Source organism: Oryctolagus cuniculus, chromosome 14, assembly GCF_051225735.1.
Source record: "Oryctolagus cuniculus isolate XC-2025 breed Fujian yellow rabbit chromosome 14, ASM5122573v1, whole genome shotgun sequence".
In the NCBI taxonomy this organism is placed as follows: Eukaryota; Metazoa; Chordata; class Mammalia; order Lagomorpha; family Leporidae; genus Oryctolagus; species Oryctolagus cuniculus.
In genome coordinates, this window is record NC_142880.1 from 62,600,587 (window position 1) to 62,617,202 (window position 16,616).

The window sequence follows — 16,616 nt, forward strand, 5'->3', positions numbered from 1 at the left end:
CGTGTTTTCAAACAATATTGACTCACTTATGATCAAAAGAGGACATATTGGCAATCTAGACTGTTGAATTTTTGCTTTTTTCTTCTTGCCCCTGCTTACTTCTAATTGAAGTTAAACATCATTTGATATTATCCTTAAATTTCATAGGTAGGTTAGTGGAAGAAATGTCACTGAAGCGAAAGAATTTGTTGAGGTGATTTATTTTAACCTCGTTTGTTTTCCTGTTTCTGAAAAACAATTCTTATTATTAAGTATTAAATCAGTGACTCTTTGGGACTTTAAGTCTTTTGATGACTTCTGGTTTAAGTAATCTAGCACATGTGCTAGTTGTGATTGATTTACACCAGAAATCCAAGATTTCTAAAATGTGGCACACTGAGGACTAAGTGTATTTTTTAGTCCTATTAGAGCTAGAATGTGGAGGTGCATTGTATTTATGGAGTACACACACACATATAAATATATAAATATATGTGTGTGCTGAAGTTACATATTCACGAAATTGTGAATAAATTGCATTATTCCTCAAATCAATAATCTAAAATTTGATAGTAATTCAAATATCTTATATAAAGAATAAAATAGTTGGGGCAAAAGAAATGATGTGTGAGAAAGATAATTATGCAGCATCATCAGTCTGAAGTTTTGGGGAGCAAATTGGCAAACAGCAGCAATCACAAAGTCATCAATGCATTAAAAAATAGTGTGATATTAGATTTGTATTTAAGGAATTATTTCCTAATTCAGGGGAAAGAATGTGATCAACTACATCAGATGGATCATTTTAAGTACTCATTGTTTATTCATTTGAGATCCTTTTTTTTTTTTTTTTTTTAGTGAGCCAACCAAGAAGTTTTTTATTTGTGCTTCAAAATGTAAAGCCAGACATAGCAGGTGCACAGGAAGTCCCGGGCCAAGCACCTGGCTCCTGTGTGCCCGGCAGTGTCCACACCACTTGGTTCCAGTCCCACCGACACACACGTTACACCCGGCTTGATAATATATTTAAAATATTGGGACTTGTTAGGCAAATCAAGCATTTCATTAACCTTTTGCTTTTGTGATTAAGGGATCTAGCTGAGCCAACTTTTCATAAAAAGAAAGGATGTGTTTAATTCAGAAAATACATAAGCCTGTTGAATAGACAGTTCCATTCAAAATGTAACAGGATTCACTTTTATAGGACAGTACATTGGGAGAGATTAATCATTGCTGAATTTTTTTAACTTGAGTGGGTCATGTTCAGAAATACAATGTTTGGTCTTTGAATTAAGTGGTTTTACCTTTGAAAGTTGTGCAGAGGTTAAAGTGATCTATAGAATATTAGTACTCTTAAACTTGATAGTGTCTTAATTTAAGGGAGTAAAAAGGAATTCAAAAAGTTCACAGAAAAGTCTGATTATCTTTCTTTCAACTCCGTTTTCTAGGAACTTTGAGGCCCCTCTACCACAAATAAGTGTTGATATCTGAGTTACTGGATATAAGACCCAAATTGTCAGTGTTTGACCTTTAGGAAGAATTTTTGTAAGGACAATAGAGCCCTTGCTCTGGTGACATCTTCTTAATTCACTGTAGAGAGAGTACAAGTACAAATACATACATTAGCCCTTGAATATTTATCTGCAAAATAATTTTAACTCTGGGATGTTATTATCAAGTCAGTATGTGTTTATGATGTGAATTTAACCTACGTGGAACAATCAGTTAGGTAAATCTACTTTTTAAAAATCCCATGTTAGTGGTGGGTATAATTAAGCCTAGTGTTAAGATACTTGTACCCTACATCGGATTGCCTGTGTTCAAGGTCTGCCTCTATCTAACTCCTGACTCCAGTTTTCTGCTAATGCACACCTTGTAGGTGGCAGAAATGGCTCAAGCAATTGGGTTCCCACCACCTATGTGGGAGACCTGTATATTTAGTCCCAATTCCCAACTTTGGTCCCTGCCTTTGTGGGCATTTAGGACATGAAATAGCAAATGAGCACCTACTCTCTCCCTTCTCTTTCTGCCTCTCAAATAAATATATTTTTTAAAAATTACATTTTCGAGATCAGCACTGTGATATAGTATGTTAAGCCTCTGCCATCAGTGCCGGCATCCCATATGTGCACTAGTTCGAGTCCTGACTACTCCACTTCCAATCCAGCTCCCTGCATTGGAAGGTGGCTCAAGTGCTTGGGCCTCTACACTCACATAAGGGTCCTGGAAGAGGCTCCTGGCTCCTGGCTTCAGATTGGTCCAGTGCCAGCCATTGTGGCCATTTGGGGAGTAGTAAATCAGTTGATGAAGATTCTCTCTCTCCCTCCCTCCCTCCCTCCCTCCCCTCTCTCTGTAACTCGACCTCTCAAATAAATAATCTTTTTGAAACATTTCTTTTTCACTGATACTAAAACTTTAAAAAAGAAAAAAATGGCCTATGATGGATTAAAGGCCAAATACTTCGAGTTACCCAAATTTCTAAGCCTAAAAAGATTAGAATACTACAAATTTTCTATTGAGAAAATTTGGAGAATGTCTTTATTTGTCTGTAAAATTCAGCAGTTTAGGAACTATCCAGTAATTAATATCTATAATAATGAACATAAGAAATTATAAACCACAGAATTTTCAGTCAAAGCATTTATTGTCCATCTAGGTATGCATGCTTGAAAGATGTATTCTAGAAAATATGAGCCTCCCATCAAAAAAGAAATACATACTTAATTAGAGGTATTCATAGCTTTAAAGACTTATAAATGACATGCAGAATACATTCATTTTGGAGCTGAAAATACTGATAATGCAAAGCTAAAATTGATTTCTTTTACTTCGACCAGTATTCTAAAAAATAGCTGTCATTGGTAAAATTTCTTTAAATTAATAAGTCAATACAAGTAAATGTTATGATTTAAAAACAACGTAGGCAAGGTAGACTCAACATGAGAATCAGGATTCTCAGCAATGAAGTATTTGTAATAATACCAGTCACCAGTATTGGATCTTTGTTGGGTATTACTGCCACCATGCATGTCCTTAGAAGAATAGAAGACTGAAAGTTACTGAAATAACTCCTTCATGATCTTGAACAGAAACTTCAGAAGCATAAAAAAGGATATTACTCCATGAAGATTAATACTTTGCTTTCTGTATCTTGAATTATTTGTATATTGTTCAGACTTTTAAATAGGTCTTAATTAGAACCTATTTATTTTTCTGTTATGACTTATTTTTTACTCTTTATATAAACAGTGTTATCATTTGAATGCTATAAAGGATAGTGTTAAAATTGATTATAAGTTGCTAATATTTCCTGCTGTAAACCACTAAAGTATTTGCTGTAATTCATAATAAAATTTATCAGGTAAGGTATCATTTTTAATGCTTTCATTAAAAGATTTACATGGGTAAGTAAAGTAAAAATGTCAGCTTTGTCAGTCATCAAGGACACTAAAATTAGCCTGAATAAATAACTTTTGCCACTTCTTTGTTTTTAAACTGTCAAGATTTTACAATTTGTTTCTTCATAGAAATTATATGTGGATGTGTGTAGGATTAGTGTGATGTTAATGATTCTTACTGTACTGCGCTTACGTATTTTCATTGTCTTTATTCTTTGGGTGAAAAGGGAAATAGGAACTTGTAACAGTGTGGAATTTACTATTTTTCAGTTATAGACATTTATATTTTTAATATTTTGGCTTGTTTACCTTACTGTACATATTTCTGTTGTCCCCAGTATATATTGGTTTGTCTGAAGAAATTCTTCATAATGCTAAAGACATTAACTTACTTCTTATTTAGGCAGTGACAGGTTAAAGCATATATTAAGTTCTTATCCCAGCCACCCTACACAACTGCTAAGATCATAAAAGGAGGTGGTGCATGTCCTCCAACTTTTGTCATTTGTACTGTGTAGTAACATGAGTTTCAAGCTAATTATAGGTCTCTATACCTTTATAGAACAAATTAGGGTACTACTTAGTATGTGAACTATACCATCTATCACAAATCCGCTTGCTGATACCAGTGATCTCTAGTTTCAGAATGTTTTTATTCAATGAAGACATTGTTTCAAAAATTGATGATGTTACTGCCCTTCATTTATATGGTAATGTTATTGTCTGTGTATATAGATAAGTATTTATGTATATATCCACATATACCAGGGACTTCAAGAAGTTAATGGCAAATGGAATTAAAAAATGTTTGGGTACTGGTTATGCTCTTTAAAAATAAACCATAAAGCATTTTCATTTAGGTATAAGAAAAACCTTTTGAAATCTGTATAAACAAGGAATCTCCAAACATTCATAGAAATGTGTATTATGAAAAAAATTGTACATGAGCTTCAAAATTTTTACACTGAAATAGGCGTATTTTAATGCCATTTTTCTAAGAACTTTTTAAAACTAAATATATACAAATTCTTTTTAAGATTAAAAGTATTAGAATTTCAAGTGTGAGCATATTTTATTTGAAAAGGTAACTTAAAAAATAAATAGTAATATTTTTATTGTGCTGGTAATTTAGTTGAAACTTTTTCTTTGATACCCAGATTTAAATTTTTTCTTACCTTTTATTAATAGGTAGTATAGATCAATCAGTGTTAAAAGAATTGCCCCCTGAACTCCTGGCAGAAATTGAATCCACAATGCCACTTTGTGAACGGGTGAAAATGAACAAACGCAAACGTAGCACAGTTAATGAAAAGCCAAAATATGCTGAAATCAGTTCAGATGAAGATAATGATAGTGATGAAGCTTTTGAATGTAAGTATCATTTTATTATTTGGAATTATAAAACAGATTGAAGTGTTTGTCTCATTCATAATTTGGGGGGTTAGCAGAAGTACAGTGACATTGATTCTTAATAATCAACTATAGCAAGGTCTTTTCTTTAAAATTGGTGAAAAATGAGATCAGTTGGCACCAAGAAAAAAATTTAAATGAGTTAGAATGAGTGGTAAAGAACACAGATATGTGTCTGTAAGCATTTAACAAACATTTATTACTCTCCTATTGTATTCTAGGTATTAAAAATAAAATTACAAATAAGATTTGACCCCAGTTCTCAAAGGATCTTCAGTCTAATGGGGGAACTATGTATATAAAAAGTATAGTAGTGCTAACAGTGTTAAGTCCAGAGTGCTGTGGGAACACGCTGGATTGACATTTAAAAAAAAAATCAGAATGGGGGTTCATGGAATGCTTACTGGAAGAGGTGACACTTGAGTTGAGTCTTGAAGGACACGTAGGAGATAGCCAGATGAAGAAATATATAAAACCATACTATCACTAAATTATGAATGGATTAGCCGCATTGCGGATTATCTGTGTGGTTTGCACCTGGCTTCTCCTTTTTGCCCAGCTGTGTCCTGGAATTCCTCCCTTGTTTCACTGTTTTCCAGAGCTGGCTTCTTCACCTCACAGCTACCTCTCTACAACACTGTGATCACCTGTCTTTGCACTAGACTTGCTATACCTCGCCTGTCTTCCTACTGGTCCACTGAAAAAAGTTCTTCTCTTTTATCCCTATCTTCCTTCTTCTGGAGCAACAGAATTGAGCCTAGCCAAGAGGGGTCAGCAACCTTGTTTGACTTAAACGCCATTCAGTGGAAACAGACTATGGGAGATCTTCACTTGTGTGCCAACTGACTTAGTCATAATGACCAAAAGAAGTGGGAAGACCACCAATGTGTTCTACCTTTTCCACCTAGAGTCTGTAGATTGAGGTGTGACCAGCAAGGGCAGGAAGGACAGATGCATGCTGCTATTTTTAAATGTATATTACTGATGGAAGCCTTTCACTTCTCTAGAGTTTTTAATTGATGTTCATTTATTCTGATCTTTTTTAAATTGTGAGTTCTTGAGTGATGAGCAGTAGACTATGAATATGGAAAAAATCTGAACAAAGTTTTCAAGTTGAAATAAAATATGCAGTAAAGTTAATCTGACATTTAACTATATGTGTAATTGTTACAATTTGTATTATTGTGAGATGTATTTATACACAGTATATTAAAATTGCTAACTTTTTTTTTATTGCAATCAAACGTTCTGATACTATGGGAACTGATTTGCTCTGCAACGTGAGAGGAGAAAGGAAATTTGGTGACCTGGAAATTCATTCCCTTTTATACACATGCCTCTACTCTCCCTCCTCCCCTTAAACATCATCCATTTCTAGAATAGCTGAGAAATCATTCCTTAATTGCAGTTTTATTTCAACTTACACTTAGACTCCAGTTGATTGATAATGACTTCCTGCCTTGTAAATTGAAACTTCTGAAGTTATCTAACAGTTAAATAGAAAGGACAGCTAATCAAAAATGACCACCAAGTATTAGATATGAGAGTGTAAAGCTATACATGACTTATGTTTATCATCAACACTGCCAGTATTATCTTCCTTGCTATTATGAGAGATACTGTCTCATCTATGGGAGCACATAGCTTCTTACTGAATCTGTGTATCCCATTATAGTTATGCCTAAGTATATGAAAGTTAATGTTACTCATTCCCAGAACCTGAGCTTTAGCCTCCACTAGGAAAAAGCAAAGTTCTTCTAGGTTTTTAAAGAAATCACAGAGTACTTTCCTGTTTTTCTTGGTTTACACTGATATAAGCAACAATATAAAAAATGGATATGGTGCCCTTGATGAGTGTTAGAAGAAGCCTAGTTAGTTGACATAAACAACCAAATTGTTACTGTACCACAACAGAAACAAAGCAGTGAGAATACATAATAATGCAAAATGCAAAACCACCATAAGAACATAAGTTGCAAGCATAATGCTATTTTGAGAGGGAGAGATTTTGAAATTCAGGATTTTACTGAAGTTTAATCCAGTTGTTTTCCTAGAATCTAAAATTTATGAAAATAGTTTTGTTGAAAGATAGGGGAAAAGATTGAAGGCTACTTTTGAAAGTTGAGCCACACAATTCAGTAGCTTTAACACAAATTTAGGATCATTGGATGCCTGGGGAACATGGGAAGAGAGGAAATATTCAGCAGAGAAAGGTAAAATTCAGAAAGGGAAGGTGGCAAAAACCCAAGCCATATTTTACATATCTGTTGAGAGCCTTACTACCCTCCTCTGCTTCTTTTAGAGTAATGAGGGAAATGGAGAAAAAACAAGCTAGCTGCAGTTAAGTTGCGATCCTAGTAACCTCACTTGGAATACTGTGTGTCATGGAAATTTTTTGTTTTGTTTGCCACCTCATGTTTTAAAGAATACAAAATAAAAATCCCCAAGGCCTATAAATAGTTACTATTGTATATTGTATGTAATTACTAATGATTTTTCAGTCATTTTTCTGTTCATAAGAGCAGATGTTTAGAATAGATTTCTTATTTAAAATTCAAAAAATGAACTGGATTATGTTAGTTTTGGTCCATCACCATAAAAACTCATATTTGAGATCATAGAAGATTTCTGAACAAATTTCCTGTTGTCAAATCCTGTTTCTCACACATACTCATTAGTACATGAAATAGCCCCTCATTAAGAGAATGTGTTAAGATAGATCCTAACTATATTTCTAAATATCTCTCTCTAAATATCTCTCTCTAAATATCTATCTCTCCTCACATATTTCATAAACAAATTTATGCTTAATCATGAAGAAGAATCAGTGAAGATTTCAGTCTGCCCACTTAAATTTGTCCTTTATTTGAATCCTCTTGCTATGCCAAACCTGTGACCACAAAGAAAAAAGAAATTTCCTTTTCCTGCTGTGTTATCCATAGATTGGACAGAAATGTCCATAGTCAGAAACCAAACTGGATTCTTGAGCAGGAATAATTAGGGTGGCATGTAAGGGTAAGATTAATCAGGATATACACTTACTGTCAACAAATAAGGTCACGGATAAAAGTGTAGGTAGAGTGCATGGGCCAGAGGTTGGCATCCTTAAAGCTAAGTATAGAGATCCAAGTGATTTGTCTTAAGTATTTGTGTTTGATCACAGTTAGGAATTCAGGGTGGAGGAGGGGGAATGGTCACAAGGGAGTCAAACAGCAGAGTAGAAAGTATATCATTGCCAGCAGCAGTGGTCACACCATTAATTAGAGTATAATCTTGGTAGGACACAGTTCTCTACCATGGTTTTAACTTAGTTGTACCTACATCTTAGAGTGAATATGGTAAATATTAGCATTGCCCTTCAGCTCTCACTGTGGATTATTTCTAATCAGTCTTTCTTGCTGAACTATGATGCTTTCTCAAGGCTCAGAATTATTTTCAACATAATGTTTTAGGCAGCTATTACCAGTTGACCAGATTGATGTGTCAGATGAAATCTGTTTGCCACATCTGCCCAGAGGCTCCTGTCAGTACTGGTGATTTTAACACAATGCTTGGACCTCTGGAAGGATGGGGAAAAGACTGAAGGTAACATGATATATAAACATGCTTATGTAGCATGCATAAGCTTAGAAGATTTTCTCCAAGCTCATTGTTGGAGAACTTAATTCAGTATATTAGTATTTATAATTATAAAGTTTATCTGTGTAGGCTTGTGATGTTTACCAGAGTCTGTGGAATTTATTACTTAGTTGCTTAGTTGTAGGTTTAACTCAGATGTTAATTGACTGTATGCATGGTTATCTATATTTTGTAATACTTTCTTAAAGGTTAATTTTTTTTTTCCCTCCAAACCCTGCACTGCCCTGTCCATAATCTAAATGTGGTAAAGTAATTGTGTTGTTCATCCAAATCTAAATAAAGGCTGTTTTACAAGCCTTAATTAATCTTGAACGTTAGACATAATCTTTACTGAAGTACTGAATGCGTTTCATTGAACTGAACACTATGGTTTAATATCCAGGTCGTGTGTGTATTTATTAGCAAATTTAGTTCATGTAAAAATCTTTAAATTTGGATAGATCTATTGATACTCTTTGTATACCATAAGTTAAACTTCTGGATAGGCAGAATTACCCAGAATTTCTTACACCCACAAAATGAAGTTTTTTTTCCCATGTGATTCATCTGTAATGTACAAGTTTTCATAGTATTTTTAAATGAGGTAAATTATTTGTCATGGGGATTTGCTTCTAGCCTCTAGGAAACGACATAAAAAAGATGATGATAAAGCTTGGGAATATGAAGAGCGTGACAGAAGAAGCTCTGGGGATCATAGGCGAAGTGGCCACTCTCATGAAGGAAGAAGGAGTTCAGGTGGCGGTCGTTACCGAAACCGAAGTCCATCAGATTCTGACATGGAAGATTATTCTCCTCCTCCCAGCCTTAGTGAGGGTAATTCATCAGTGCCAATGGATTTTTTACATAAACTGATTTAAATTTAGGGCTTTAACTTTGAAGAGTGTTATCTTTTTCTGAATTAATTAACAACTCTTAATTGTTAAGACAAAAGTAAAAAAAAAATAGTATATATTTAGTTTGAATTTGCAGTGGTTATAGTTTAAGAAATAAATGTTCAGGAAGAAACTAGAAATGAAAGTGGAAATATTTTAAGCTGTTCCTGCATTTCAACGTTTCTTTTCGTTCATTTTAGTCGCTAGAAAAATGAAGAAAAAAGAAAAACAGAAGAAAAGGAAAGCTTATGAACCAAAATTAACACCTGAAGGTAACAGTTTATTTAATTGGTTTTTATTGATGATCTTTATCTTCAGTTGTCAATTCTGAATGTAGACATATAAGTCTTCTTTTTTTTATCTCTTTCAGAAATGATGGACTCTTCAACTTTTAAAAGATTCACAGCTTCAATCGAGAATATTTTGGATAATTTGGAAGATATGGATTTTACTGCATTTGGTAAAATAAATTTTAAAAATATTTTATTTACCCCTACTATGTCTAGCTTTCTGCCAGTTATTCTAGAAGATACAGGAACGTGATCTGTGCTATCAAGAAACCTGAAATCTGGGACAAGCATTTGGCACAGTGGTTAAGATACGACTCAGAACTCCTATATCCAGTATCAAAGTGTCTGGGTTTGATTCCCGGCTCTGCTCCTGATTCCAGCTTCCTACTAATCTGCATCTTGTGAGGCAGCAGGTGATAACTTAAGTATGTGAGTCCCTGCCACCCACAGGGGAGACAAATTGTGTTACAGACTCCTGGCTTCAGCCTAGCCCATCCCCATCTGTTCTAGGCTTTTGGGGGCATGAACCAGTGGATGAAAGATCTCTCTGCCTTTCAACTAAATGAAAACAAATAAATTTTTTTTAATATTAATGATTAATTTATACAAGAGCTGTATGCCATACCTTAATTCTGAAATGAGTCCACCTATTTAAGAATGAACTAAAAGATACATCACTCTTTATTTTTAAAATATTTTGTGAGATTTACTCATAAGTATCATTATATGTCCTCATTTAGAGTGTCAGTTTCATCATTTCTAAAACTTTCAATTTTGTAATAAAATTGCCTTCTGTATCATTAGGGTCCAAAGAGAGAGGCACTGTCACAGTAAGATGATTTGGGAGGAGTTATTGACAAAGGTAGGGGGAAATAGTGCCAGAAACCAGTATTAACAGCATGCAGTTGTTAACACCCCTGCTCTCAAAAGAAGTCACCAGAACACATGTAGGAAAAAATGTCTCTGCCTTGAAAGAAGCAGTACCTTTTGGTCAGAGGACAGAGCCAGGCTTGGAGATCTTGCAAGGAAAACGTCAGGAATATAAATATCCTGATCTTACTTCCTTGTCCTTGATATTCTGACAGGGCACTCCACTTGCTAAACCCAAACGGAAGACAAAGGGTATGAGTCACTGTTGATGTAGTTTGTACAGGTCAGCCTCCTGGGTGTAGAACATGGTTGAGAAAGGTCAACAGTAGTATATCTAAGATAGTAGAGATACTACATTTAAACGAGTCAGAACTCTCTTTTTAAACTCCTATTCTCTGTCATTCAAGTGTTGTTGTTGGATTTTTAGAGGTCTCTTGTTGTTATTGTACACTTTGTTTATATCTTTTTGCATTTCCAAGATTTCTGTTAAACTTACCATTTTGAACTATTTCTTTTACCTAAACTGCGTTTTTGTTTGATTGCTTTTTCAGGTGATGATGATGAAATTCCACAGGAACTACTCTTAGGAAAACATCAGCTTAATGAGCTTGGCAGTGAATCCGCTAAAATTAAAGCAATGGGTATAATGGATAAGGTATCTCAGTAAAGTAAAATTGAAAAAACTTGATTAAAGCTAGCATTTGAAATTAAAGTTTTCAGGGTAAATTCCAAAATTTGCAAAAAGTAATTAGCAGCTGGTTGCCTTCTCAATTCTACATGAATTCTTTCTTTCAAAAATGTTGAATAAAATAAATATTCTGCAAATTACTCTAAAAAGATATTAGTGTTGAAAGAGTAATGGACGTTGATTTTCTTCACTGTTAATTTTTTTCATTTTCTCAAATATATCCATTATTTAAATGTGCAAATACAATACATTTTTGGACACTGCTGTGGTCATTTAGGGTTGTGAAAGAGTAAAAGTGCAATTTCAACACATTACTTCTCATACTGTAAAATGTTGTAATTTTTGTTAATAAATACAAAGCCTCGTTGCTGTAGGTTTTTATGAGTTGTCTTTAGTCTCATTGCTCTAGTGGAACAGCAGAGTATTTTTTAAGTCATTTAGTACAATTTTAAGACAGTTTCTCCCTTCTCTACCAACCGGATCCTGGCTTACACAAAATTATACAACATTACTCTTAGTTTTCTAGTCCATAATGTAGAAATAAGAATTTTTTTCTTTAAGAACAGTAAAAGGGCCGGCGCCGCGGCTCACTAGGCTAATCCTCCGCCTAGCGGCGCCGGCACACGGGGTTCTAGTCCCGGTTGGGGCGCCGGATTCTGTCCCGGTTGCCCCTCTTCCAGGCCAGCTCTCTGCTGTGGCCAGGGAGTGCAGTGGAGGATGGCCCAGGTGCTTGGGCCCTGCACCCCATGGGAGACCAGGAAAAGCACCTGGTTCCTGGCTCCTGCCATCGGATCAGTGCGGTGCGCCGGCCGCAGCGCGCCGGCCGCGGCGGCCATTGGAGGGTGAACCAACGGCAAAGGAAGACCTTTCTCTCTGTCTCTCTCTCTCACTGTCCACTCTGCCTGTCAAAAAATAAAAAAATAAAAAAAAAAAGAACAGTAAAAGAATTAATGAAAGAGTGTGATGACTTGGGGCTGGCACTGTGGCTTACTTGGTTAATCCTCTGCCTGCGGTACTGGCATCCATATGGGCACCGGGTTCTAGTCCCGGTTGCTACTCTTCCAGTCCAGCTCTCTGCTGTGGCCTGGGAGGGCAGTGGAGGATGACCCAAGTGCTTGAGCCCTGCATCCACATGGGAGACCAGGAAAAAGCTCCTGGCTCCTGGGTTCATATCGGTGTAGCGCCGGCTGTAGCGGCCATTTGGGGGATGAACCAACGGAAAGAAGACCTTTCTCTCTTTCTCTCACTATCTATAACTCTACCTGTCAAGTAAATTAAAAAAAATTAAAATTTTTTTTGAAAAGTGTGATTACTTGTGGAGTTGATTCAAAACAATTTTATCCTGGAAAAAAATTTTTTCCATATTTTTATTTATTTGTTTGAAAGGCAGAGTCACAGAAAAACTGAATTTCCATCCCCTGAATGGCTATAATAGCAGGGGCTGGGCCAGGCTGAAGCCAGGAGCCAGGAACTCCTTCCCAGTCTCTCACCTGAGTAGCAAGAACTAGAATACTTGACCCATTATCTGCTGCTTCCTGAGCACATTAGCAGGGAGCTGAAATGGAAGCAGTGTATTTGGGACTCAAGCCAGTACTCCCATAAGGAATGCCACCAACCCTAAGCAATGACTTAACCCTTTGTACCAAAATGCTCACCCCTATTTTTTGATGTTCTTGCATACCTTAAATACAATTGTTCCTTGTGTTAATTTGTTTAAATATTGCCTGTATTCTAGGTAATGAATGTGCCATGGATTGTTTCAGTCATATAAACTACCTAATTAATGGAGGATTAATGTGCTGGTCACAGTGATTTACTATGTCTATTTAGGGGTACATTGATTAATTTTATGTATAGGGTCATGTCAGCAGTTTTCTGAGATTCCATTGCCAATCTTAGGGATTTATGTGATAAATTCCATAATTACATATATTTAATATGTTAACTATTTCAAAAGGTAAATTTGCTGAGCATTTTTGAAGTATAGAAATTTTGTCAAAAATCTCAGTAGTTTTAATCTGTTATGAAATAATTAAAACAATATTTAGCCGGCACCACAGCTCACTTGGCTAATCCTCCGCCTGTGGCACTGGCACCCCAGGTTCTAGTCCCGGTCAGGGTGCTGGATTCTGTCCCAATTGCTCCTCTTCCAGTCCAGCTCTCTGCTGTGGCCCAGGAAGGCAGTGGAGGATGGCCCAAGTGCTTGGTCCCCTGCACCCTCATGGGAGACCAGGAGGAAGCACCTGGCTCCTGGCTTTGGATCGGCGCAGCACCAGCCGTAGCGGCCATTTTGAGGGGTGAACCAATGGAAGGAAGACCTTTCTCTCTGTCTCTCTCACACTGTCTACTCTGCCTGTCAAAAAAAAAATATTTCTATACATCACATGATTAATCAAATTGGACTTAATATCAGTTATTCTTTTGATCTCCCATCGTGCTCTGCATGGGGTTGATTTGGTTGAATGTCCTAGAACCATGCCAGATATCTAAAAAGAGTACTATTCATTCAATCAAGAGAGTATGGGTACCATTGACTCCTGACAGAAACTCCAAATATAGGATAATTTTTTGAAAGCATCCCATGTAAGAAGCTAAATAGTTATTTTAAAAGATACCTGCTAACTAAAGCAGTGTTAAACATTCATAACTTTTATCATTTGCAATTTTCATGCTTCATCTTGGGTTTTAAGAAACTTGCTGAATAACCTGATAGTGTGGAAGCCATGTGATCTTTAAATCAACAGATTACATCTTCAGTGTGTGCATATGTGTTTATATGCTCAGTGTCAGTGTCACAAGAAGAGAGGTAGGGGCTGGCGTTGTGGCCTAATGGGTTAAGTTACTGCCTGCGATGCTGGCATCCCATATGGGTATCAGCTTCTCTGCTTCTAGTCCCACTCCCTGATAATGTGCCTGGGAAAGCCATGGAAGATGACCCAAGTCCTTGTGACCCTGCAACCCACCTGGGAGACTCAGAGGAAGCTCCTGGCTCCTAACTTCTGCCTGGCCCAGCCCAGCCTCTTGCAGCCATTTGGGAATGAGCCAGCAGATGGAAGATATTTCTCTCTCTCTTTCTCTCTTTTTCTCTCTCTCTTTCTCTCTTTTTCTCTCTCTCTCTCCTCTCTGTAACTTTGCCTTTCAGATAAATCAAAAAAAAATTTTTTTTTTAAAAAGAGAGGTGTAGACTTCAGTACAAATTCAGTGTATTTAAAGATAAATGGGGGCTGGCACTGTGGCGTAGAGGGTTAAAGCCCCAGCCTGCAGCACTGGCATCCCATATGGCCACTGATTCAAATCCCAGCTGCTCCTCTCCTGATCCAGCTCTCTGCTATGGCCTGGGAAAGCAGTGGAGGATGACCCAACTCCTTGGGCCCCAGCACTCTTGTGGGGGACTGGGAGGAAGCTCCTGGTTCCTGGCTTCGGATCAGCTCAGCTCTGGCCATTGTGGTCATTAGTGAACCAGCAGAATGGAAGACCTCTCTCTCCCTCTGGCTCTGCCTCTCTCTGTGGCACTTTCAAATAAATAAATAAATAAATAATTTTTAAAAAGATAAGTGGTATGAGTTGGCTGGTAGTATACACATGTGGCTATACTGCGTTACTTTGTTTTCCACAAACAACTGATTAATTCTTTCACATAATTCAACTTGAATAGAGCTTCTAAGGGGGAAGTTCCACACACATACACTCTTCAACAGGGTAGTAAAGTTTTATCTTTCATAGCCCAGAGGGAATAATTGTACAGAATGTTTCTTGAATAATTTGTTTTACCAATAATTGATAAAAGAATTTATATTGTCATTTTAGCTTTCAACTGACAAAACTGTGAAAGTCCTAAATATCTTAGAGAAGAATATTCAAGATGGGTCAAAGCTTTCCACTTTGTTAAATCATGTAAGTGTAAAATCTATATTGTTGATTTAATTTTTAAGCCACTTTGTTTTATGGGGAAAATGCCACATATCATTGGTTTGAACTTGTTACCACAAATTGCGAGTTACATTCATTAACATTGCTAATAGAATTTTACTTTTAGCAATTAAAAATTGTTACACTTTGTCAATTTACAGCTTTGATATAAAGACAAAGACATTTAAATTTATTTAACTTAGAAAAAATTCTTTGTTCTTTGTCAAAAAACTATTCTTTAATCTCTGAATTATTTATGCTTTTCCTTGTATAATTGTATGAAATGTATGTGTTTAAAATTTCCTTTCACTTGTGAGGTAATAGTAGATAAGTAATTCTTGGGCCGGCGCCGCGGCTCACTAGGCTAATCCTCCGCCTAGCGGCGCCGGCACACCGGGTTCTAGTCCCGGTCGGGGCGCCGGATTCTGTCCCGGTTGCCCCTCTTCCAGGCCAGCTCTCTGCTGTGGCCAGGGAGTGCAGTGGAGGATGGCCCAGGTGCTTGGGCCCTGCACCCCATGGGAGACCAGGAAAAGCACCTGGCTCCTGGCTCCTGCCATCGGATCAGCGCGGTGCGCCGGCCGCAGCGCGCCGGCCGCGGCGGCCATTGGAGGGTGAACCAACGGCAAAGGAAGACCTTTCTCTCTGTCTCTCTCTCTCACTGTCCACTCTGCCTGTCAAAAAAAAAAAAAAAAAAAAAAGATAAGTAATTCTTTTTGTTGACCTTCCCTAGGGAAATACTGGAAACCTTTTGCTGATTCTTAATGTACACTAAAGCGCTATTCCTTATATATCATTTGAATACAGAGCTCAAACTGGGGTTGAACAGGTTAAATGAATGAATTCATACAAAGTAGTTAAAACAGTATCTGGTACATTGTAACTTCTAAGTAAATGTTAACTGCAACTGTTCTACATTTTAATGTGTTTATGTCAGAAGCAGTAATAACATGGTTGCAGTGGTTTATAAATTAAATTTTCTGGAACTTGCCTTCCTAGCACTGTAATAGCCTATTTTAAATTGCATATGTGTCAAATTGATCTTAATATCTCTAATGTTAATGAACATTAATGCTTATTGGCGTTTAGTAGAAGAGATTTTCTTTAAGCACAGAAAATTATATTGTCTAGAAATAACCACTTCTCATTTATACATATGTACCAAAGTACTTAAAAATTGTAAAATCTCGGCCAGTGCCGCGGCTCAATAGGTTAATCCTCCGCCTGTGGCACTGGCACACCAGGTTCTAGTCCCAGTCAGGGCGCCGGATTCTGTCCCGGTTGCCCCTCTTCCAGGCCAACTCTCTGCTGTGGCCCGGGAGTGCAGTGGAGGATGGCTCAAGTCCTTGGGTCCTACACCTGCATGGGAGACCAGGAGAGGCACCTGACTCCTGGCTTCAGATTAGCGCGGTGCGCTGGCCACAGCGGCCATTGGAGGGTGAACCAATGGTAAAGGAAGACCTTTCTCTCTGTCTCTCTCTCTCACTGTCCACTCTACCTGTCCAAAACAAACAAACAAACAAAAAAAACCTGTAAAATCTACAATATCATTTATTCTGTTTTT

At 36.9% G+C, this 16,616-nt stretch overlaps 1 protein-coding gene across 2 annotated transcripts in view; it reads left to right on the forward strand.

Annotated features, from left to right (window-relative positions):
* NIPBL (NIPBL cohesin loading factor) overlaps window positions 1–16,616 on the forward strand; it is a 219,835-nt gene that overhangs the window by 131,309 nt on the left and 71,910 nt on the right. For both annotated transcript variants that reach the window (XM_089312739.1, XM_089312738.1), the window contains exons 11-16: window positions 4,566–4,748; window positions 9,042–9,239; window positions 9,499–9,570; window positions 9,669–9,758; window positions 11,010–11,113; window positions 14,954–15,040. In XM_089312739.1, the coding sequence (XP_089168865.1) occupies window positions 4,566–4,748; window positions 9,042–9,239; window positions 9,499–9,570; window positions 9,669–9,758; window positions 11,010–11,113; window positions 14,954–15,040 (734 nt within the window). The remainder of the gene's footprint in view (window positions 1–4,565; window positions 4,749–9,041; window positions 9,240–9,498; window positions 9,571–9,668; window positions 9,759–11,009; window positions 11,114–14,953; window positions 15,041–16,616) is intronic.